This window comes from Podarcis melisellensis, assembly GCF_964234715.1.
Source record: "Podarcis melisellensis genome assembly, chromosome: 15".
In the NCBI taxonomy this organism is placed as follows: Eukaryota; Metazoa; Chordata; class Lepidosauria; order Squamata; family Lacertidae; genus Podarcis; species Podarcis melisellensis.
Genome location: NC_138532.1, coordinates 23,619,812 through 23,645,794, shown reverse-complemented (window position 1 = coordinate 23,645,794; position 25,983 = coordinate 23,619,812). Strand labels below are relative to the sequence as shown.

Below are 25,983 nucleotides of genomic sequence, written 5' to 3'. Positions count from 1 at the left end.
CTCATACATTGTCACCCATTCCCTACTTTTATTTACAAAAGCTTGTGTCAAAGGCTGGTGTTGAACAAAACAGTTATTACTGTTTTTCAGAACACACATCACTTCATTAAGCCTAATATTAAAAGAAGAAAAAATGACTCATTCTAGTCTAGTCCTTCTAGTATGATATGGTCAAACAAGCAGCTGCAAATAGTATAACTGCAAGTGGTTTAGATATTAAGTCCATATTCAACCCATCAAAAACTGATAAAATACAAAATTTGGGGTCTAAAGTCACCAGTACACCTATTATTATTCTTTTTTAAAAAAAATCCTTCCTCACCTCTTCCCAAAACTTGTTAACACATTTACGTCCCCCAATTTCAGTGTCTTCGTGCCCACTTTGTGTGTGGGTTTCTTGCCTATTGCAGCTGCAGCTGAGGAGAATTACTGTGTGGTCAACTGCATATGTGAACTCGCCCTATAATTCTATTTTATTTTTAGTTCTCCATGCTACTCCCAGCATGCACTGGGGCATTGGAAGGGACATCTTCTCTCCATTATTACACCCTTTTCTGGCATCCGCAACTGAATCATGGCAAACGGAGATAAACTCCCAGAAAAGGAGTATGGTGGTCCTCTAACCATGTTTATTCTGCACATTTGCTTTTTGAACTGCTCGTTTCAATCTATGTTTTCATAAATCCTATGTCTAGTTGTTCTTAAGGTTTGGTTTCATTGGTATTTTCCTGTGTATGTCTTTTATTGTCTTATCTCCTTTTATTGTCTTAAACTGCTTGGAGGTTTTTGCTGATTCAGCAGTATATGAATAATGTTAAATAAAAATAAACAGATAAGAAGGCAGACATGGCGGTGAGCGGCAAAATGAGGACCACATTTATAACTGGAGAGGAGAGACAGCAAGTGTTCATTGGCTGGGATGCGCACCTGAATACATCACTCGTTCCTTTTGCAAAGGGCATTTTCAGAATATATGTAAACTGCAGTTTTGCCTTCCTGACTGACCCTTTTTTCAGGGGTTCAGAGACTTTTCAAGGGACCCTAGCAGCTGATGATATGCCACATAAACGCTGCCAATAAAATAAGCAGAAGCCCTTTCTCTTGCTTGCTCCCTCACCCACCCACTCCTTTAATGTCAGAAGGGGTGCAATTAACTAAGGCCACATTCACACCATCCATTCAAAGAACTATTATGCCATTTTAACCAATCATGGCTTTCCACAAAGAATTCTGGGAGCTGTAGTTTGTTAAGGGTACTGACAGTTGTTAAGAGACCCCTGTTCCCCTCCCAGAGCTACAATTCTCTGAGTTCCCCATAGAGAGGGATTGACTGTTCACTCTGGGAACTGTAGGTGGGGGGAGGGGGTCTCCAAACTACAGCTCCCAGAATTCTTTGGGGGAACCCATGGCTGCTTAAAGTGGTAGCAGAGTGCTTTTGATGCATGGTACAAATGTGGCCTAAATCCCATCGACTTTCATGACTTCTCTTTCCCATGGCAAGAGTGTGACCTTAGTATTCCAAAAATTCACTAAGTTATTCAAGGAACTGGCGGATAGGTAAAATCAACAGGTGGACTGAAATGACACAACAGTCTGTTACATGCCTCTGAACAAGCAGGCAGAGGCTTGAATCTCTCCCCTTCTCAAAGGGCTTTGAAAAGGATTCATGACGTATTCATCAAGGAAAGTTGAAAAATGGCAGTGCTAATCCCTTCCTCCAACAGCATCTATAGGACCTTCTGGCATGTGCACTCATGGATGAAGACATACACTTATCTTCCACGCTCATTACATTCTGGCATTCAATGGGAAGTAAGTTTCACTGGTACACCTTAAAAATGTGACAGCTATGCTAGGGAGCCCATTAGGGGTCGTCCCCCCTCAAGGAAGAGCAATTCTCCCACTGTTTGCCTTTAACATTTTCAAAAAAAAGCCTTCTCCTTTCACAACCTGCTTCACATCCTCTGTTGTGCTTGCCCTAACAAATGCTGTTAGTCACTTATCATTTGAGGGAGAACAGGGGATGGCAGTGGATTGCGCAAGGCCATGTAATGAGTTTAGAACAGATTTTGATACCTGACATTAGCAGCACATAGTTAAACTATGGAACTTGCTCCAGCAGGAAGCAGTGATGTCCACCAAGCTAAATGGCTTTAAAAGAATATTAGACTAATTAATGGAGGAGAGGGCTGTTGATGACTACTCTGCCCCCACAGTTCGAGGCAGCAATGCTTCTGAACATTAGTTGCTGGAAACCACAGGAGGTGACAATGCTTTTGTGCTCAGGTCCCACTCAGGTCTTACAGGCATCTGGGTGGCCATTGTGAAACCAGGTTGCTGCACTAGATGGGCCATCGACCTAACCCAGCAGATTCTTCTTACACTTTTAGTTTAACTTTTAGGTCCAGTTTTCCTTCCTGACTGAACTACATCAGCTCTCCTACAGTCAGAAGTGTCCTGCAAGGGAGGAGGATCCTGAATAAGATAATTAACAAAGCAGGGGTGCCGAAGCCATGGTTCCCCAGATGTTGATTCAGTCCAACTCCCATCAGCCCCAGTCAGCATGGCAGATTGTTGATGAGCCAATGGGAATAGTCATCTAGCAACATCTGGAAGGCCACAAGTTAGCCACCTTACTACAGTAAGGTAGTACAATTATCCCCCTTATTGCAAGTGAAGGGAAAGCTGAGGGAAAATGGCTCACCTAACTAAAGACACCTTGAGAATTTGTGGCAGAGGAAAATTTGGACCTGGGACTCTCTAGCATACATCTCTAAACCATGGCAACCCATGTCCACATCTGTAAATCAGGAATCACATGAGTCCATCCCACAGTTTCACTATGGTAATGATGATGATAATGTTGAATAACAATGTTATTCTGTGCCAACAGTGTTGTGCAAATATTTAACTAATTCAGGAACTCTACTTAGGAAGACAAATCTGCAGGTAACAGCAGCAAAGGCCCCATCTGTGCCTGTTCTTTGATGAGATGTTTAATCACATTCCACTTAATCACATTCCCACTTATCAGACCCGGAGATGGGAACAGTATTAATTTCATTTATATAGCCTGCACCACCACCACCCATGAAAAGAAAATGATGCTTAGGGCACGTCACAATAAAATAATACATGAAAACAAAAAGGAGCAAATTTAAAAACAGAGAAAGAGAAGGTAGGAAATGGCAGTAAGGGGAAATAGGTCCTTTATAAGGATTTGGAGAAAAGAAAGATAGTTTGGAGCACTTCTGAACTCTGAAAGGAGAGGAAAACAGATCTTTTAGTCTGGAGATCTGAACAGAGAGACTTCTAAATTGAGGGACTAAAACACAGAAAGTGACTTTTTCATGCAGCACGTAGAAAAGCTAAGAGGAGACACGACAGAAGTGTGGAGATTATGCATCACATAGAGAAAGCGGACAAGGAATTTTTTTCCCCTCCCTCTCTCATAACACTAGAACTCATGGACATTCAGTGAAGCCAATTGTAGGGAAATTCAGGACAGAAAAAAGAAAGGACTTATTCACACAGGGCATAGTTAAACCACAGGAGGCAGTGATGGCCACCAACTTGGATGGCTTTAAATGCAAATTAGACAAATTCATTCAAGGCTATCAATGGTTACTAACCATGATCTGCGTCCATGGTTGGAGGCGGCAATACCAGTTGCTGGAATAACAGGAGAGGGCTCTAATGTTTGGGTTCTGCTTGTGGTTTCTCCAGTGACATCTGGTTGGCCATTTGAGAACAGGATGCTGGACTAGACAGAACACCACCCTGATCCAGTAGGCTCTTCTCATACTGCCCTTATGCTTCTATCTTCTGTCACCAGGTCTGGTGTAAGGGAGAAGAAGAAGAAGAAGAAGAAGAAGAAGAAGAAGAAGAAGAAGAAGAAGAAGAAGAAGAAGAAGAAGAAGAAGAAGAAGAAGAAGAAGAGGCAAGCAGGGATAAGGGATAATTTGTGATGAGATAATACAGAGGTGGCATGGCCTAATTCTGTGGGAAGCCAAAGTTCCAGAGATAGGTGCAGCCTTTCTTCTTCATGACAATAGTCCTTTTCTCTTGGGTTGGAGAGATTTTCAAGGGCTATCAGGTGGCTATTGAGGATGGGATGCCAGGTGTAGAACGCTCTGAGCTAGGAAGAGAAAGGGAGGCATTCATCTTTTTCTGACCTCTTGTCAGAAACCCTGCATTCCTCCACGATGTCTGCAACAGGCTTCTGAGGCTTCCTGCTATAATTAACATCCCACCTCTGCTGCCTTGGAGGAGGAACAATGCTGGCGTCAGAAGAACAAGGAGCAGATGATCTCACAACTGTACCAGGTGTGCTGAGGGCAGCAAAACAAGGACTTTGGGAAAAGTTGCTCCTCAGAAGGTGGACACAACATGGGCTTCAGGCTTTGCTCACATGATTCTGATCCCTACAGCCAATAACCTAAAGAACTCAAACCTATGACCCCCATCCACAGTCCTAACACTAGCATTGAACTCTTTCTTGGCCTCAAGTTGGATACTGTCTGCAATCCACACAAGAAAAACCTGATTTATTGACCTGAAAGAGTCCAAGTAAGTGACAGTGACCCTGTGACTCCTTCACCCAAGTGTTAGAAAGTGCCCACATTCACTCCACACCTTTAAAGCTCTATGATACCCCTTTAAACCGTCAGGGCTTCCTCCAAAGAATCCTCGGAGCTGTTGCTTGTTCAGCATGCTGAGAGTTGTTTGGAGACCCGTTTCCCTCGCAGAGCTATAATTCCTAGAGTTCCCTGGGAAGAGGAACTGACCATTAAACCACTCTGAGAATTGTAGCTATGGGAGGGAAAGAGAAAGGCCTCCTAACAACTCTCAGCACCCTTAACAAACTACAGCTCCCAGAATCCTTTGGGAAAAGCTATGACGGTTTAAACCAGCACCATAGTGCTTTAAATGGATGGCGTGAATGTGGCCTTCATGAGCAGGAAGAATGCTGCCACATCACTGAGCCACAAAGGAGGGAAGATGTAAGGATCACCATAGAACAAGATATGGAGCTACTAAAAATTCTAACATTTTCAGATATGAGAAGAAAAATAATCTGCAGCCCACATTCCACTTCTGAGTGACTCAACATCCACTGTACTTGTCTTTTAGATATGTCAGTGCTGGATAATGTTCCCATTTGCAGAAAGAATTGCATTATCAATCCAAGGAGTTAGGACCGAGGTTTTCAACCTTTTTAAAGTCCACAGCTCCACATCCTTTCTGTGGCGCCCCTGTGGGGCTCAGGAGCCCAGTGATGCCACCCTTTGCCTGCAGAGCTGGCAGCTTCTCACCCATTTTTTAACACCTTGTAGAGTGTTCCCTCAGCCTCCTCTCCTCTCCCCTTCTCCTTGGAAGTCTTCTGGGCAGCCACTGCTGCCACCCCGGTCTCTGAGCTGCACCCCCTGCCTGAAATAGAGGTGCCTCCTCACATTGCCCCACAGGGGCCAGGGAAGCACCCCCTGGCCAGCCCCAGAGGCACCATTCGTTTGGGGAGCTTGTAGTCAGGGCTGCTGCAACAAACAGATGTGCAAGACTTTGGGAGGCAGAGACGCAAGAGGGCATCAGAAGAGGGAGGGAAGGAAAGGAAAGAGGGACAGAGGCCAGTGTTGCCCGTGGCACCCCTATCATTCAAGGCACCCCAGGGTGCCCTGGCACACTGGTTGAAAACCTCTGAGTTAAGACACTGTCTGAATACAGAAGAGCAGGGAGCTCTTTCAAGCAATGAAAGACAGGAGCATTTCATATGTTACTTTTTTCCACATTAAAAAAGCTCTTCCGCTGAGCGGCAGCTCCGTTATTTACTTTTGCCCTCTCTAAACAGTTTTTCAGGGAATGCTCTTTGCTTTCTTGGCAGGAACAGGAATCCATTTGGTTTTTAATACTTTTGAAATATTATGATTTTGCTTTGAATTCTAATCATTTGTATCACTTGCATTTGTATTATTTTATATTTGCATTTATTTGTTTTGAGTCACCTTGAGCGTCTTGTGGGGGGGGGTGGTCTGAAATGCAGCATATAAACAAAATCAAACAAGATATATATGGAGGAGATACCCGAGTAGGAAAACCTTATCCAACAATATCTACAAAATGAAGCACAAGTGCTTATCTCCCTGCAAGTAAACAGAAACTGGGGAGTGAAGGCATACTTAGATCCTGCACTATTTGTAAAGTGTCCACTGACTTAAAATAGACTGGATGAAAAGCAAGTGAGCTGTGCCACTGAGAGGTTCATGTAAATCACAGGGGACTATTAAGCTGATACTACAAATATTCTTTCTTTAAAAAGAGAGAGTAAAAATTCCTTTTAAGCCACCCACCTTCAAGATCAGCATTTTCTCCCTTTTTGTGACATACACTGATCAACTCCCCATCACCTTTCATTCACTTCTCGCACCTTATACTTTTCCTCTCCCACAAATCCAGTTTTCCTCATCCACCATTCTCTCTGTTTCTCCACTTTTCCGTGCATATATTTCTCCCTAATAACTACCCACAAATCTCAATTTCTGGCTTGGTGGAGCAAAGTTACTTGGGGGAGATGCATGCATGTGAAACCAAGCACAACGTTTTCAGCGGCATCTACATGATAATCACACCATCTATTTGCAAATCTGGAATCAATAAAGCTGTGGCCAATTTTAAATCCCAGGACGTTGTCTTGTCCAGTTTGCACACCTTCATAGAATAAGCCTTGCTCCCTGGGGCGCGGTCACTGTGAGTGGGTCTGCAAACACTTATGCTCAACAACAACATATTGGTTTTTCATCTCCTTCCTGCTTCTGGTCTACCTGGAAAACCTGCCATGGGTCCTTGCTTTATTGTCTTTATTGACGCCCTTGCTATCATGTAAGAGAAGGTACTTATTTCTATTTTGCATATAGTATGGGCCCTAAGAAAGATAACACAAATATGCTTGAACTGGGACAACAATCTAGACTGCTGAGTTCCAGCCTAGCATTTTCCATTTAAGAGGAATTATCATCTTATACTAACAGAAAACTCATTCCTTCTCTGACGGCTGATCATTATGAAGCCAAATGGCACCAGTCACATGCAGAAGAGGGAGTATCAACAGGGTTTTGAGGCCCCAAATTTTGCAGAAGTGGAAAAAACAAATCTTAATGGGTGTGGGAAATGAAGGAAGCAACCCCCCCCCCAAAATGGCCCAACAAGGACCGATAAAGCTTGGTGGTATATTCCACACTACAATGTTTTGTTGCAGCTGGGTTCCACTGGTTGCTCCTTCGTTTTGACCTCCTGGGACATTGAACCCAGATGCACAATTTACAGAATTGACTGCCACAGGATGGTGCTGAGGACTACTAGCTTGGATGGCTTTTTCAAAAGTGCTAAATCTGTGGTGAAGAGGCTGATCAACAGCTATTTGCTACATGGAGCCTCCACACTAAAAAGCAGGGCACCTCCGAATACCAGATGTTGGGCAGATGCAAGAGGAAAGACTCTTGTTTTGTGGCCTACACTGCAGGGGGTTGGATGACATGACCCTCAGGATCCCTTCCATATGATCCTATGATTAGATGGGCTTCCTAGAGGCAACTGGTAGAGAAGGACCCTCAGTCTGATCCAGCAGGGCTCTTTTCAGGTGCTGACACTCACACAGCCACACACTGCCCATGCAGGCATGCAGGTGAACAAAGGTACACACACATTTAAACACAACCCCATCTCTCACCCCCACCTCCTGCCCCCACCCCCAGGATACTTACATGACTCTGAGGAAGGAGAGCTTTTTCCTCAGGAAAGTTATACGGAAATGGCAGGCCTGCCTCACAGCTATACTGGAGGCGACCTCCTTGGGATGCAGGTTCTGGACCATGGCTGTGCTTTGTGGTGCAACAGCCAACTCAGGTGCCTGCAGCCCATAGAAGAACTGGAACCAACAGCCCAGCAAAGCTTCTAGTCCCGATGGAGGAGTGGGTCCAGAGTCCAGCCCAAAGAGGCTGGTCCAAAAAAGCAGTGCATGGATTCAAAGCTTGGAGCGAGCATGTGTTTGTCTGTTCTCTCTGCTGTGCCGCGTTTCTAACAAGTCAACTTGGACCGCAACATCATTTTGGGCTCCTTGCATCGAGGAGGAGCAAGAGAAGGAAGATGTCACTGGACTTTGCAAGCTCAACCACTTCCCAAAATAACCTCCACTTTGCTGTCATGCCTGAAACGCCATTTCAACTGCCAGTGGCTGAAAACCTTGCTTGGATATTTACATTCAGCCTCTCGTTGCTTCCGTTCCTCCTCTGATCCCGGCTGGAGTGCCTTTGATTCGGTCCTCACCAGCTTTCTGGCTCCGTGCGGCTATCTAGATGTGGGCAGGTCCTCTCTGTCCCAATTCTCAAGAAACAAAAACAGCCTCGCCTGCACAGCTCCACCTGTAATTGATGTCAGATGTGCTGCAGGGAGGGGCAAAGTTTTCGCTTCTCAAATCCCAGCACAGCACCTGAGAAAATTGATTCCCCCGAGGGGCACAAACTTTTCCCTCTTGCTACCATCAGCAAACAAAAGTAGCAGTGCAAGCACCTGAGCAGCACACGCAGGTGTCTTTGAAAGCACCAAGGCCCTGCCAAGAATGTGGATGCACATGCAAACATGCATGATAACAGCCCAGGTAAGAAAGGTCCAAGAGCATCTCAGGGATGACTGTCCACTCTTTACAGGTAGGTGTTGGTCTGCCATAGGTGAAACAAAATTTAAAAAAATTCCTTCCAGTAGCACCTTAGAGACCAACTAAGTTTGTTATTGGTATGAGCTTTCGTGTGCATGCACACTTCTTCAGATACTCTTTGGTACCACATTGATTCCCAGAACTGAGCAGATTTCATTTTAAGCACACCTGGACTCTTAATCTTTTAAGCGGGGGCATAGTGCAAAATTCAGAAGTCCAGGGTCATAGAATCATGGAAATGTTTAGAGTTTGGAGGTCCCCCCCCACCAAGGGTCATTTAGTCCAATCCCGTCCCCAGCAAAGCAGGTATCACAACTGCAGAATCCCTGTCAGATGGCCCCCAACTTCTGTTTAAATACTTCCAATGAAAGAGAGTCCACCACCTCACTAGACAGACCATTCCGCCGTTGACCAACTCTTTCCACCAGAAAGTTCTTCCTGCTATTAATCAGAATCTTCTTTCTCGTAATTTGAATCCGTTAGTTTGGGTCCTAGGATCGAGGTCTCTTTATGATAGGAGCACAGCCATGCCCCCTCACAGCCATGCTTCTTCTCAGATTATACAATAATCTGGTAATTATACAAATATACGATAAAATAATTAGGGATGTGTTGCAAATATCAGTGCAGATTCTCATGGGTTGCCTTTCATCTAGATCTACTATTTTCTCGGCATATACCTGCGCAAATGATTTGGAGTGCCTTTTAAACTTGGAGGAGTACATTACTGTTTTTGTTTGTTATTATGGTATATATTTTTGTGTTTTTACATTGTAAACCACCCTGTGATCTTCAGATGAAAGGCGGTATAGAAATTCAGTAAACAAAGAAACAAACCAATACTTATTTCGGAGTAACTTCAGTTTTGTTTTCCGTGGAGTTTCACTGTACATAACTAACAGAGCTCACACAGAATTCTCTTGAAATGATAGCGCCTTGTATTTCCAGTGTTCCTAAATGCTTAGCTTTTAAGAACCTATAGTTCATAACCTACAGAGCCTACAGTGGATTTAAAAACAACAACTCCCTTTTGTGTTGATTGATGGGATCCATGATGCCAGAGACAGGGACCCCACAGCAACCCTGCTGTGAAATAGTAACAAGTCTTCAGCCCCAGACCACTACACTATTGCTTTTAAGAAATTTACAGAAAACAGTAGGGTAAAGGTAAAGGGACCCCTGACCATTAGGTCCAGTTGTGGCTGACTCTGGGGTTGCGGCACTCATCTCGCTTTATTGGCTGAGGGAACCGGCGTACAGCTTCTGGGTCATGTGGCCAGCATGACTAAGCCACTTCTGGCGAACCAGAGCAGTGCACGGAAATGCCGTTTACCTTCCTGCCGGAGCAGTACCTATTTATCTACTTGCACTTTGACGTGCTTTCAAACTGCTAGGTTGGCAGGAGCATGGACTGAGCAATGGCAGCTCACCCCGTTGCAGGGATTCGAACCGCCGACCTTCTGATCAACAAGCCCTAGGTTCTGTGGTTTAACCCACAGCGCCACCCGCATCCCTACATAAAACTGTAAAGAACCTCAAATACACAAGAGGTACAAACTGTCACAGCTGTGCATCTAAGACTTTGTGACATGCTCTTGCTTAGAACCAGGAATTGTATCAAACACACAACACAATCCAAGACAGCAGCCACATCAGAGATTTTTTCCTCCCTTTAAATTGCCCTTGATTCTGAAAACCGCTTAGCACTCACCAAGTTCCTTTTCTTTCCAAAAGCATCAACGTGGCTTCCCAGGAAGACAATATAGAAGAAGACAACAACCATGCCACAATGGCAGCCTTGGTGCCCTGAAGCTTTCCTCCGCCATTCTCTGAAACCCCTTTTCCTTAGGATTTCCATGGCAGGCCACCACCATTCTGACATTTTTACATATTGGGGTCAGGGAAAATAGTGACAATGTCGTACTTCTTAATGAAAAAGTGCACTTGTTCTGGTTCTCCTCCCACCTCAAACATCAGCACTTTCCATAACATCTGGAAAATGGTGGCCATTTTCCAAGATGGTGACCAAACTGTTGGGTATAAAATTTTGCAATCTGTGTTTTGTTTTCTTAATCCAATTCACTTTGTTTGTTAGAAAATAGCTGGTTGACACTCACTCCCCTCCAAACACTTTCAGCTCTCATGTTTCCTTGAAAACTGATCAGTTTATTAAGTTTCTCAACCCTAGAGTCCAATAACAGACTGATATTATTACTCTAATGCTCTGATGCTAAGGGGGGCTGGTTCTGATCAATACCTGAAAGGTATTGCCACATGGGAATCTCACAGGCATTACTCCAAACTCCTTGAGGAAGGTCAGGCTATAAATGGAGCTAATGATTTTAGAATTGTGAAAGTGAGCTAGATCTTTATATATATTTATATATAAAAGCACACATAATAGATGCCACCCCAAAAGGGACTTGCCATAGCTTTAGCTCCCTCATTCTGTTCCTATCCTTCTTAGCCGTGACTCATCTCTCTGGGCAACCTGGCTTTCTCTCTCCCACTCTCTTTCTACGCAATGAGGCTGGAGGCAACCAAGATGTCCCTCTGACAAATTGGGTATGGTAGAAAGGAGTTGCTGCCATATCTAGAAGTGAATGGCAATTGTCTGTTTTTGCATAAGGACATAGTAATTTCAGAAAAGCCTGCTTGATCAGGCTAGTGGCCCATCTAGTCCAGCATCCTATATTTACAGTAGCCACCCAGATGCCTATGAGAAACCTCCAAGTGGGACCTAAGCACAAGAGCACACTCTTCTCCTGGTACTCAGAAACATCAGTGCCTCCAAACATGAAGGCAGATCCTAGCCATTGGGGCTAGTAGTCATTGATAGTCTTGTTTGTTAGAAAATAGCTGGTTGACACTCACTCCCCTCCAAACACTTTCAGCTCTCATGTTTCCTTGAAAACTGATCAGTTTATTAAGTTTCTCAACCCTAGAGTCCAATAACAGACTGATATTATTACTCTAATGCTCTGATGCTAAGGGGGGCTGGTTCTGATCAATACCTGAAAGGTATTGCCACATGGGAATCTCACAGGCATTACTCCAAACTCCTTGAGGAAGGTCAGGCTATAAATGGAGCTAATGATTTTAGAATTGTGAAAGTGAGCTAGATCTTTATATATATTTATATATAAAAGCACACATAATAGATGCCACCCCAAAAGGGACTTGCCATAGCTTTAGCTCCCTCATTCTGTTCCTATCCTTCTTAGCCGTGACTCATCTCTCTGGGCAACCTGGCTTTCTCTCTCCCACTCTCTTTCTACGCAATGAGGCTGGAGGCAACCAAGATGTCCCTCTGACAAATTGGGTATGGTAGAAAGGAGTTGCTGCCATATCTAGAAGTGAATGGCAATTGTCTGTTTTTGCATAAGGACATAGTAATTTCAGAAAAGCCTGCTTGATCAGGCTAGTGGCCCATCTAGTCCAGCATCCTATATTTACAGTAGCCACCCAGATGCCTATGAGAAACCTCCAAGTGGGACCTAAGCACAAGAGCACACTCTTCTCCTGGTACTCAGAAACATCAGTGCCTCCAAACATGAAGGCAGATCCTAGCCATTGGGGCTAGTAGTCATTGATAGTCTTGTTTGTTAGAAAATAGCTGGTTGACACTCACTCCCCTCCAAACACTTTCAGCTCTCATGTTTCCTTGAAAACTGATCAGTTTATTAAGTTTCTCAACCCTAGAGTCCAATAACAGACTGATATTATTACTCTAATGCTCTGATGCTAAGGGGGGCTGGTTCTGATCAATACCTGAAAGGTATTGCCACATGGGAATCTCACAGGCATTACTCCAAACTCCTTGAGGAAGGTCAGGCTATAAATGGAGCTAATGATTTTAGAATTGTGAAAGTGAGCTAGATCTTTATATATATTTATATATAAAAGCACACATAATAGATGCCACCCCAAAAGGGACTTGCCATAGCTTTAGCTCCCTCATTCTGTTCCTATCCTTCTTAGCCGTGACTCATCTCTCTGGGCAACCTGGCTTTCTCTCTCCCACTCTCTTTCTACGCAACGAGGCTGGAGGCAACCAAGATGTCCCTCTGACAAATTGGGTATGGTAGAAAGGAGTTGCTGCCATATCTAGAAGTGAATGGCAATTGTCTGTTTTTGCATAAGGACATAGTAATTTCAGAAAAGCCTGCTTGATCAGGCTAGTGGCCCATCTAGTCCAGCATCCTATATTTACAGTAGCCACCCAGATGCCTATGAGAAACCTCCAAGTGGGACCTAAGCACAAGAGCACACTCTTCTCCTGGTACTCAGAAACATCAGTGCCTCCAAACATGAAGGCAGATCCTAGCCATTGGGGCTAGTAGTCATTGATAGTCTTAATTTGTCCAATCCTCTTTTAAAGCCATCCAAGTTAGTGGCCATTGCTGTCTCCTGTGGGAACGAGTTCCATAGTTTTGGGAATCACAGTGCCTTTTCTCTCAACTGGCAATGGTCCCTTTCTCAGGGCTTTCTCCTGACCCTGCCCTACAGGACTTCCTTGTTGGGACATACCACTGCTTGTTTGAGACAGTGGGAAGAGGCATGTTGGCCTGCAGTTCCTCTTACTTCCATCAAAATGGATTGGGCAGCTTTCTGCAGGAGGGTAAATTGAGGCACGGAGGACCTTGTGTGGAGTTAGCTCTGGAATTTCAAGTGCAGAAGGCAACTTCACCTCTGTCGTGTTCTTTTTTATTACCTCCAGGATCAACATTACTATGGAGGCATGAATGACTGCAGAGAAACATATGGAGGAAAACATTAAGCTGTACTAAGCTACCAAAAGGTAATTCTCATCCATGCCCTCTCCTGGGTTATTAATTGGCCCTCAGGGGGATAAATTATTCTGTTTAGAACATGACAAGGCCTCTCCAGCTTTTGCTTCCATCATCTTAGCTGCTTCTACAAGTGAGGCATTAATAGAAATGTTCTGCATCTGAAGGAAACAAGGGAACGAAGACCCCATGTTAAGAAAACAAGGTGGGAACACACCCCCTTCCGTTGATTAAAAAAGAAAATGAGGCATCACCAGCACTGATTTTTGCCAGCAGGTGACTGTGGGATGAATATTATCTACCCACATGTTCTGAAGTTGTTAGCCAGGTTTTTCATTCAAGTGATACAATAGAGAATGCAACCTTCAGACAGAGCTGGATATATCCTAGTGGTGGATAGAATTACATATTAGTGTGTGCTATACAATGGTTTTCCACATGGCTTCACTGTGTTGGGAAATAACCCATTAGTTAAATCAAAGGCACTTTCCTCTGTAACCTTTAGGAGATGAGAGTTGCAGGAAAATGTCCTCCACCAATAACACTGTACTATCATGAAATGGAGCTGGGCCATGGGGCAGGAGGAGAACCTACAGCAGGGCTTCTTCCATGTCAAGATCCCCTTGCAGAAACTGGTAATGTTTCTAGCAATGTTATCTTTCAGGATCACCAAAGAAGCACATACTGCGATGACTCTCATAGATAAAAGGTAATCATAGAAGATGTGCATTTTAAGTCTTTAGACAGCAAGTATGGGGAACCTTTGGCACTCCAAATGTTGCTTAACGACAGCTCCCATCATCCCTGGTCATTGGCCATGCTTACTAGGGCTGATAGGGAGTTGTTGTTTAGCAACATCCGTAGGACCAAAAGTTCCCCACACTTGCCTCGGTGAAAGTTAAATAAATGGGGCAAGTGGCCACCTTACAATATTCTGAGTATGTGCTCAAAGCTGAGTGTGAGCCTGAGAGTTCCAAAACTGGAGAGGGTGAGGAAAGGTGGAAAGCAAGCAGAGGATATGACAGAGAAAGGAACTGGAGGTTCAACACATGCCCAAGAAAGTAAACCCTAAGAAGACCTTAAACAAGGAATATTCCTAGGCTCCCAAGCAGAGATTGACATCAGGATAAAGATTTCCTCTCTCCAGCATCTGATGGCAGCTCCCCAGAGAGACTAGAGTTCAAAAAAGGGAGTGGAGACTTAGAGGAAGAAAAGATAATGAATTTCATTTCCTATTCCACCATCATACATTTCCTTTGACCTAAAAATGAATCTCTTTCCTACTGCCCCTTTAAGTCCCAACTTCTGGCCTGTTTTAGTATTTTCTAAAATTAGTGTCACAGCAAACTCTAGTTGGCTTTGACCCTGAACCTACAACCCAAGTAAGGTTTAAAACTCTGATTCTGAAGGCTGTGATTACAAAGTGTCGGCCGTTCCTGTGCAACCAATTAAGAACACCTACCAACAGAAAGGAGAGGGAAGTGGAAATACAATACATTTTGCTGGTCTCGCCAAAAAACACACAAAGGAGGAGTCACATGTGCCACTTTCACAGTTTTGTCCTCTCCCCCCCCCCCCCCGTCCTCCCCCGTCTTTTGTGCCAAGGCTGCAGTTTGGAGTTGTAATAAATCAACCACAAAGAGCCAGAAACATATGAATCCAAATTTGTCCTCATATTGCATTTTCTTTCTTATCCTCCCTGCTCCTTCTTCAGCCAGGAACAAAGACCACCTAAAAGTTTGATTTGGAACCAAGGCAAGATGAACAACTGATTAACATCTGACAGCAGAGATGAGGCGGCAGCTGAAGTGAATGTCTAGGCTGACTAAAGGCCCCAAAGGCTAAAAATAAAGGGAAACTCCTCCATAACTTTCCCTTGCAAAATATATGAAAAGCAGGGAGTGTGTTCCCCCCACCTGAAAAAGCAACACCTGTGCCAGGAATCTATGTGCCAGGTGCTCCATTACTGCAAAGACTGAAAAGCTTGGAGGATTCTGACCAAAGCTGAACAAACGCACAAGCAATAGGTTCAGGGAAAGTGAACAGAAGACATCATGCAACAGAAAAAGAGCCTTAGGATTTATAGGCACTGGTCCAAGGAGAAGGTGCATAGATGCACTGTGCCTACATCAGCTGCATGGCATGCAGAAATCTATCAGGAAATATGTTTTCATCACAAGGCTGCCTGAAGCGTGATGGTGTACCTAGCAGCAGGAAGTGTACAGGAAAAGAAAAGTAAGTTAAGTACTGGTGCCCGAGGCTCCCTATGGAGCAACTGACTGTAGGTGAGGATCACAGAATTTGTGAGGACCAAAGCAGCCGGATCGATCAGGAGAATAGTTGTGTAGAATACAGAATTTCAACTCGCACGATACATGCAGAAGCGGGGTTCACTCAGTGGCATTTCTGCTCCTACAATCTGGTGCCACAGATCTCTCCTAACTGCAGTAGATGCATTAGCAGGACAGAATGAGGAACGTAGGTTCTTCATTCTGCTAGGTCAGGCCAATGGTCCATCTAGGCAATTAAACAAAAGTTTTCCTTTTGTGGCCTGTGCTCCTACACATCAACAAAACTATTATGACAGACAAATCTTCCATCCTATTTTGCTTTGTTTTTTAATCATTTTGCCGACGTCTTTCCTTTCGCAGAGTCAGATATGTCATGGGCTGACTGAGATCAAGTGAATGTATGTGACAAAGGTTGCAGCTGCCAGATCGTTCCACCTCCTTTCCAGGTCACTCTTTCAGCATACAGTGACGTCAGCCAAGCTGCAGTTCCAACACAACCACACATCCTCTTTATACCATACCTGACTGCAGTCCACATCCCTATTGTTCACACACACACACATGTTTGTGTCACGCATGTACAGAACCAGTTGTTTCCATTATCAGACAGCATTAGTAGCCGCTTGCCACAGACAACTCCTTGAAAAGCTCTGTTCTTTTCACAGGACAAAATGAGTTTGCACCATGTTTCAGATTTATCCTGGGTACCTTCAAAAATTACATGTCTCAGAATATAATCAGCAAAACAACATCAAACTTTGTGTTACATGAAATACATTCGACAAACACACAAGACGTAACTGGCTGCGCATTCACATAAACAATACTCTTCTATATATTCTTATCACAATATCAAATGTTTATCTTGCACATAAACAACACATAAAGTGCAATAATATAGACGGAAGTCCCAATAGATCAGATCATTCATAAAGACCAAAGACCAATTTGAATTTTATGAACATATGTGTAACAGAAACTAGCAGTCATTTGGACAGCCGGTTAAGTCTTGTGTCTTTGTCAGAATATAACCAGGCGTGATGTTGCTATATTTGCACAGTTAACAATATTTCACAGGCACTTGACATCTATACAATGGTTTCAGTCTGCAGCTGCTCCCCCGCCTCCTTTAGCTAGGGTTGACATTTTCAGATTTATGCTAAATAAAATATATACCGAAACACCCCCCACAATGATAATTGTCTTTGCATGGGTAACTGACTTTGTACAATGAATACAAGGACATTCCATTACTGAAAGAAGAATGGGCAGCACACTCAGGAGAGATGCAGAATTTCCGGGGAAATCTGAAGTCGTGGGGTGGGGTGGGGAACCAGTATTTTTAATGGGGGGGCATGGAAATTTCAAGAAACTTTGAAATACATGCAATATTTACTTTCTTATCAAAGCTACACTCCTTTACTACTTTGAGAACATGAAATGCATTGTACATAACTTAGCACAGTGCTTTCCAAACCTCACCACCACCCATGGACCATTTAAAAACTGCTGAGGGTTTTGGTGGGCGACTTCATGATTTTTCTGCCTGCTGTAGCAATAGTACAGTAGTTTCCAATGCTAGACGCTGTGTGATTTTTAATCCTATCTTTACAGACACACCACAGACCACCAAAACGAAGCTCACAAACTACCATTAACCTGCCCTGGTTTGGCAGATTGAAATTTTACCCTTTTTATCTTCTATGAAATTTAAAAGTGTAAAGTTGCATATTCCCATATTCCCTGGGACTCAGCCTCGCTGAACTTAATTGGGACTTACTTCTGAGCAGACATGCATAGGATTGCATTGCAAATGCCTTAAATTTGTTCAAGCAGTAATTACAACTATAGCTTTTGCTAGAGACGAAGCTGGGAGCATACCTAAGCATATCTCAGCTTTTGCCATTGGGAAGTTAGAATGAAGTAAAAGATGGAAATAAACCCATACACAGTAAGGAAAAGGAAGGCTTTATTATCTTGACTTGGAAAGTGTGCTCCAAATTCAAATCATTCCACAACTAGTTCCACATGCTCAAGGAGGCTTTGGGTTTCCTGAATAGGAGCTGCCACCGCCACCCTCCTGATCTCACACGGCCAATTTCTGCAGTCTCTCAAACCTGGCAGTAGGCACCACTGAGTTCTATGGGTCTCACTGCAGCAGACATACAGAGAATTGCTCTGGGAGTGGAAATTTAAAAGCTGTTTGTGCTACAGCATATTAAAAAGCAGAAATAAATAGACACCTCCAAACCCTTGGACATACCTAAAGTAGTTATTTGCATCCAAAATACCATGCAGCAGTAAAAGAAATTTGTATCAAAAGGAAAAGTGTCAAGAAACTTCAACTGGTCCAAAATATGCCAGATGGTTATAACTAGAGCCCTGTTTGATTTGCATTGGCTACCTGTTCATTTTCAGTCTCAATTTAAGGTGCTGGTTCTTACCTTTAAAATCCCAAATGCCTTTGGACCAGGGTATCTTAAAGACCTCCTTCTCCTCCCACCCAATGCACTGCTTAGGACTCCCCATCAATAGGAAGGCACAAGCAACAAGACTCTTTTGGTTGTGCAGCTGACACTTGTCATCATTACACACATTCTTTTGCACCGTTTCCCTGGAAATAAGCCTCCACTGAACTCACTGGGACTTGCTTTTGAGTCAACACACAAAGAACTGGGACTTCCTGAATACACAGCATCCACTCTTGAGCCATGGGCCTTCCCTGCACTGAATAATCATAATCATAATCATAATAATTTATTATTTGTATCCCATCCATCTGGCTGGGCTTCCCCAGCTACTCTAGGCGGCTTTCAACAAAGATTAAACATACATTAAAATGTCACACATTAAAAACTTCTCTGAACAGGGCTGCCTTTAGATGTCTTCTAAATGTCAGATAGTTGTTTATCTCTTGACATCTGGTGGGAGGGTGTTCCACAGGGTGGGTGCCACTACCAAAAAGGCCCTCTGCCTGGTTCCCTGCAGCTTTGCTTCTCAAATCAAGGGAACTGCCAGAAGGCCCTGGAGCTGGACCTCAGTGTCTGGGTAGAATGATGGAAGTGGAGACGCTCCTTCAGGTATACTGGGCTGAGGCCATTTAGGGCTTTAAAGATCAACACCAACACTTTGAATTGTGCTCGGAAACGTACTGGGAGCCAATGTAGGTCTTTCAAGACCGGTGTTATGTGATGCCGCCCCCAGTCACCAGTCTAGCTGCCACATTCTGGATTAGTTGTAGTTTCCGGGTCACCTTCAAAGGTAGCCCCACGTAGAGCATATTGCAGTAGTCCAAGCGGGAGATAACCAGAGCATGCACCACTCTGGCGAGACAGTCAGCTAGGGTCTCAGCGTGCATACCAGATGGAGCTGGTAGACAGCTGCCCTGGATACAGGATTGACCTGCGCCTCCATGGACAGCTGTGAGTCCAAAATGACTCCCAGGATGCGCACCTGGTCCTTCAGGGGCACAGTTAGCCCATTCAGGACCAGGGAGTCCCCCACACCTGCCCGCACCCTGTCCCCCAAGAACAGTACTTCTGTCTTGTCAGGATTCAACCTCAATCCATTAGCCGCCATCCAGCCTCCAACCGCCTCCAGGCACTCACACAGGACCTTCACTGCCTTCACTGGTTATGATTTAAAAGAGAGATAGAGCTGGGTATTGTCATTTTCTCCAGCAACTTACCCGTCGTCACGCATTCGGGGGCTCAGGAATCGGGATGGGTCATCATCATGACTGCTCTGCTGGCTGCTCTGTTGGCTGCTGGAGAAACAAGCACTATATGAGGCACACGTATTGTGGATTATTATTCAATTTATCACCCACCTTTCAGCAGCAGGCTCCAGGGTGGGTTACAACAACTTAAAATACAGAATTTCAAAACAGCTGAAGTGTATTATGCTCACAAGAATAGGGTGTGGCCTGAAAACACACATCTCAGTAAGCAAGTGGGTTTTGCAATGGGACTGATGATCTCAGTCAAAAGTAAAATTATTCTAGAGGGATTAAGCTTATAAAAAAATACACGTAAATAACTTTTTTTATTAAGTCAATCCAATTTCTATTCTAATAACCAATAAGAAATAAATCTGCATAACTCTTGTTTTTATTTTTTTAAAAAATGTCTAACCTAGTTGATAAGAGCTTTAGAAGGAATAAGGACCATCAACTGCAAAAGGAGTGGGCAATTTCCAGCATCCCATCCCATTACATCTTCAGTGTGTTTTCCCAAATCTTTTATTAGTATCCTCATATGCCTGTGATGTATTTTTACAAAGAAATCCCAGCCCCCGAGCTTGCGGAGATATGCCCGACATTTCATTTTAGGGCAGTATGTTTGTAAGTAATCACAAGGCCAATGAGAAATGATGAAATTGGTGGAAGAGAAGGCTCAAATATTCTGCTCACAAAATGTCCTTCAACTCCAGGATTTTAAATAGCGCCAGATGAATTTTATTGGACAGGGTTGGGTTTCAGTTCCGAACTGTTAATTTCAGTTTTGTTATCCGAGTCCCAAAATAAGCTTGAAATCAGTGCTTGGCTCCAGAATAAATACTGAAATAATGGCTAATGCCATCATGAAGCCAATCCTGTAAAATGACCCTTACCAGGATTTACTCCACTGGTCCATCCAAATTAGTTTCATTCCAATGATAACAACTCTGTCCTCTGTTCACGAATGACAGAGCATCATTCACTAGCTCCTCAGCTCTGAGGTACAGTACTTGTCTGGTTCATATGCAACAGTAAACTAAAATATATCTCAGCGACAATGAACAAGCATGCAGGTAAAGAGACTGAAGATAACAGCTGGTTCACACCTCCCTAGGTCATACTGCTACCAAACTACACAGTTACGTGTGAACCTGGGCTTGTGGTTTCCCTTGTTGCCAGCAAAGCAAGAGCTGTCATCAAGGTTTTCGTTCTTGGTTTACTACACATGGTTTTCTCGGGGAGGTAAACCACAAGCCTGGGTTTGCATGTAATACTAAGTCAAATCATGGTTTAGCTCCAGGTTTTGGGAGTGGCAGCAGGACCAAGGGAGAGGTGAAACAGCTGATATATTGAGAGCCTGTGTGGTGGAATGGTTAGAGCATGGGTAGGCAAACTAAGGCCAAATCCAGCCCAATTGCCTTTTAAATCTGGCCCGCGGACGGTCTGCTTTTACATGAGTAGAATGTGTCCTTTTATTTAAAACGCATCTCTGGGTTATTTGTGAGGAATAGGAATTCGTTCCTTTCCCCCCTCAAAATATAGTCTGGCCCCCCACAAGGTCTGAGGGACAGTGGACTGGCCCCCTGCTGAAAAGGTTTGCTGACCCCTGGGTTAGAGTGTCAGACTAGGACCTGTGAAGCTTACTGGGGTGCCTGGGGTAGTCACTGCCTCTTAGTCTAATCTACCTCTCAGGGTTGTTATGGCTATTAAATGACAAGAGGGGAAACTGTGCACACCGCTATGAGTGCACACCGCTATGAGCTCCTTGGAGAAGATGGTGGGAAACAAATGCCATAAATAATATAAAAATTCAACCTGGGTACATGCATGGTTGTTTGTCTCTTGCTCTGGCATGGTTTGAGCTCAGTGTTAGGTGCAAATGAAGCCAGTAGCTGAAACCCCAAACCAGATATACCAAGATCTCTAGGATCTATTCAACACATTCACGTCCACCACTGCATGCACTTATCCTTCAGCAATATTTCACTGCAATCACAAAGCAAAAGTGAGCATAGACTGGTAGTGCCCCAGTATGCACTCAGAAGCAATTTCCTGGTTGAATAATAAATAATGTTTTAAAGTACAATTTGGCAATGGCACGGCATTTCTCTTGCTGACACCTTACTCAGGCTACCTCCTAGTTCAAGAACAAACATTTCTGAAGTGACAGGCCAAAAAAGGCATCAACCCTGTGTTAAACAATCACTGTTTTCTGCATATCACTTTGTCCCACATCCATCACTGTCCGTATGACATAGGCACCGTGTGACTGGACACCATCCAAAGAGATGGAAAACTTACAGCTTGGTCATTATTCTTGCTATTACAGTGGTACTTCGGGTTACATACACTTCAGGTTACATACGCTTCAGGTTACAGACTCCGCTAACCCAGAAATATTACCTCGGGTTAAGAACTTTGCTTCAGGATGAGAACAGAAATTGTGCTCTGGAGGCACAGCGGCAGCAGGAGGCCCCATTAGCTAAAGTGGTGCTTCAGGTTAAGAACAGTTTCAGGTTAAGAACAGACCTCCAGAACGAATTAAGTACTTAACCCGAGGTACCACTGTAGTCTCATTAACTGCATTTATATCCCACCTTGAATCCAAGGACCTCAAGGCAGCATACGTAGATCTTCCCACTCACGACATTTTATCATCACAGCAAGGTAGGCTAAGTTGAGAGATTGTGAATTGCCACAAGTGAGCTTCATGACTAGGCGTGGATTTGAACCCAGGTCTCACTGAACTTAAGTCTAGCAACCCAACAACAAAACCCTTTTCTTTTCTCTTCTCTTTACTTAAAATTGCTCTATACAGGGGTTTGTTTGTTTTTTGCAAAATGTATCAAAGCAACAAACAATAATTTAAAACAACAGAACCACACAAGAAATATACAGCATAAAGAACAAAAAGTAAGTGAGCTAAGGATCAAGTTTAAGTGGGTGATATTTTTGTTGGAGAATTATAGCCTCTGACCACAAGATGTCATACTTTGCTTTCCAGCTGCTGAAATCTTGTGCGGAACCTTCACTGGAGGCAAAAGGAAAATGGTTTGAAGTTCCGCGCTGTTCCTGTTTCACACAGTATTGCTCTCGGGACCAGCTGGCCAACACTGCTCATTTCCATAAAAAACTCCCAGCTATCTTTGAATTTCTAGTACAATATCTTTCTAACCACTAGTCTTAGGCTGGGGTTTGGGCCAGATAACACCTGGGGTCCATTCCAGTGCTACAATTCTATGACCACTCTCTTCAACATGTACATCCCATCTTGCCTCCTTTCTTTGCAAATCACCTCCTCAGGGTGGCTGGCTGGCTGATATCTTGAACAGGAACACACCTCACTGGGTGTAAAGAGTGATGCGCCACAACATTTACCGTAGTTGCACACTGCACCTGTAGTGTGCCAGTTCTTTGCAAAAGTACTTAAACTTTGCCCAGTTTGCACAGTCGGCGTGCAAGCCAACATCAGGAATGAATTGCTCAATTTGCGACCTCAAAAATACAGCAGGGCCTTCAATATCCCAAGAAGTCTACACCGAGGAAAAGCATGGGTGAGACAGAAGGGGTGATAAGCACATCTGTGACAGAGAAAAAACAAGAGTGTCACATGGAGCTCCTGATTTTGAGGAACGAAGCCTCTATCAACCATCATTCCTCAGCAAAAGAGCTACCCAAAAGTCAACAAGGCAGGGCCAGCCCAAGACAATTTGGCACCTGAAGCAAACCACAAAATGCCACTCCCTGCCCCAGTCAGGGAAGAAGGTGTGAGTGAAGTTCTACATCAGGAATAAGGGGGCGGGGCATAAAGATGTACACTGGGAACAAGGGTGGGAGATCAGCAGTGCCTCCTATTTGCCAAGAGGCAGTTGTAGAGGCAGCATGGTGGGGACCAGGGGCGTCTTACCCATAGAGGCTAGTGGCGTAGGGCACCGGGGCGTCAAGTTCTGGAGGGTGCCAGGGAAGAGGCGGAGGCTGAACATGCGCCTCCTGGCATCAGCTCGCCGCCCTCGCCCACCTCTGCCATGCCACACCGAAGCAGCATGCCGTGCCCAGGGCCTCCGTCTGCTGCGGCCACCATGGCAAAAAGCGGTCAGCTGAGCCAGTTCAGCCTCTGCCTATTCCCTGCCAAAGGAGCCACCCTCCAGCTGCTGCCCGCCTCCTCCAGCAGTGCCATCCTTCCTAAAAAAACTCTGGTAAACGGGGATGGGCGCCAGAGGGAGCTTTGAACTACAGCGCCAGATATGCTTAGGACAGCCCTGGTGGGGAAGCAGATCTGTCCTCCAAGAAGCATGCCAAAGCTGTTGCTGCAACTGCTACAGTGGGGGCAATGCATTCCTTGGGAGCCTAATCTGCTTCCTCTGCAGATCCTGCTGCCTGAGGCAGTTGCCTCACCTTGCCTCATGGGTGGGCCTGCCCCATAACAAGGTCTTTTGTGTACATGTTCTTCTTTATTTCTTAACTCCCCACTTCCAAGGGTTTAAATCTTGACACCAAATATCAATCAACAACCAAAGTTCCCTGTATCTTCTCCAGAGATAAATATACAGATCTTGTGTCAGGGGGATTCAAACATCAAGCAGCGCTCAAGATCACACATTCTGCATCTTGAAACTAACTGTGCTTTCATCTAATTCCCTTTGTTTCTATGCAAAAAGAGGGCCTCAGAAACAGATAGGTTATATTCCTTTGTATCAACAAAACAATGCACTTTGTTAATGGGATTTCGGGTCAGTGAATAGAAGCCCTACAAAGTACCATACTGGTTAAGGTCTTGCAAATGAGGGTCTGTGCTTTCTCCTTCCATTTTGTGTTAACTATATTTTAAATATGGAACATCCTTCACTCCAAATCTCAGTGGTCAGCTGAAAGCCAAATATAAGGATCTCAGATATGTTCTGATGCAGGAATACTCCAGAAAAAAAATGTAGAAGAGTTGGACACAGGCATTATCCTACCACTTAAAATCTCAATTCCGGGCAGCAACAGAAGGAACACACGAAAATGGGTCTGAAAACCAAAGTCCTGAGACTACCTCCCAGTCTTAGGCAGAGTGGGTGGGGGAGCTGTCTTTCCACCCTCCAGATAAGGTCAAAGTTCTGTCTCTTGCAACCTACTCTACTGATAATGAGATTCCTCATTTCCTGACTGTGTCCTCCTTCACCCTTCTAGTGAATAGATAAATGAGTTTGCAGTGAGTCATGGAGGAAATTTAAGAGGAACAGCAACACATCAACATATAGAGAACCAGTGTGGTGCCCTGGTGTCAGGGAACTGCCATCTAAAGCGCCGGGGGCGCAAAGGCTCACTGAGGTTGAGAGAGGAGTAGCAGCGGAAGAGGGAACCAGTAGAGGGCGAGCAAGAACTCCAAGGGAAAGTGAGTCGGAGGGATGGCTCAGAGACGCTTCCAGCGAAAACAGTGGGGAGGTCTCAGGACCTCCTATAGGGACACCCACACCTCGCCGGAAACTGTCACGCCGAGAGGCCAGACGACGTGTTTCCGTTAAAGAGCTTTTATGTTGGAAACGATTCCGAAAGCAGCCACTTTCGGATTCTACTAGTGATTGACGCAGCCATGCTGGAGGGGCTCCGTCACAGGCAGAGGTTTGAAAACCTGATCAAACTCTGAGGGACTTGCATTTTACGCACAAGCAGCTCATCGTCCCATCACAGCAATCCGAAAGTCACCGAAAGCCAGCTTGTGCAGGGAGAAGCATCATGAGCAACCCAGCCGGAACCGGAGGAGCAGGAGCAGCTGGAGGGGGTCCAAGCCTGGAAGAAAGGTACAGGGCGTTGGAGATCCAGTTGGCGCTGCAAACGGCGAGGCTTGAGGAGAGGAGGGCTCAGGATGCAGAAAAGGGAAAGGAGAAAACCACCCCGCTCGCCAGAAAGGTGCCAGGATTGGTGCAGAAATTCGGGGGGGATCCCAGGAACTATCATGCCTTTAGAACAGAGATGCAATACGCTCTAAACTTGCAGTTTGATGACTTCCCCGACGAGGAATCGCGAGTGGCCTTTGTGATTGGCCATCTCGAATCCGGGGCGAAGGATTGGGTTAGACCCCTGATGGCAGCGAATAATGAGATCCTAAAGGACACGAGGAAGTTTTTTCGTGCCATGGACCTGATGTTTTCCAGCGATATTGAGCAGGGGGTGGTGCGAAGGCAGTTAATGGCTTGCCAGCAAGGAAGCAGATCTGTCCGTGAGTACTGGACTGAGTTTACTATGCTGATTCATAAATTGGGGTGGGACCTATCGGCGGAGCCCATCCAAATGCTTTTCGAAGAGGGGCTTTCTTCAACCGTCAAAGATGAGCTTTCCCGGGGGCCCAGGGCGGAGTCTATGGATCAGTTAACCAAATCTGCGCTGTGCATAGGAGCGCGCCAGGAGGCGAGGGCTTTGGAAAAGCGGGAAGGGAAAGGAGACCGTTGGAGGGAGTTCCGCATTCCAGACATTCCAGAGCCACCTTTCCCGCCGGCA

General features: G+C 44.7%; 1 protein-coding gene across 5 annotated transcripts in view; it reads right to left on the bottom strand.

The window, feature by feature from the left end:
- GRAMD1B (GRAM domain containing 1B) overlaps positions 1-25,983 on the bottom strand; it is a 210,503-nt gene that overhangs the window by 104,681 nt on the left and 79,839 nt on the right. For 4 of the 5 annotated variants that reach the window (XM_081889789.1, XM_081889788.1, XM_081889787.1 and 1 more), the window contains exon 2: positions 19,474-19,551. In XM_081889789.1, the coding sequence (XP_081745915.1) occupies positions 19,474-19,551 (78 nt within the window). Of the gene's footprint in view, positions 1-19,473; positions 19,552-21,318; positions 21,348-25,983 lie in introns of those variants that run through there. The other variant, XM_081889790.1, reaches the window with a different exon arrangement.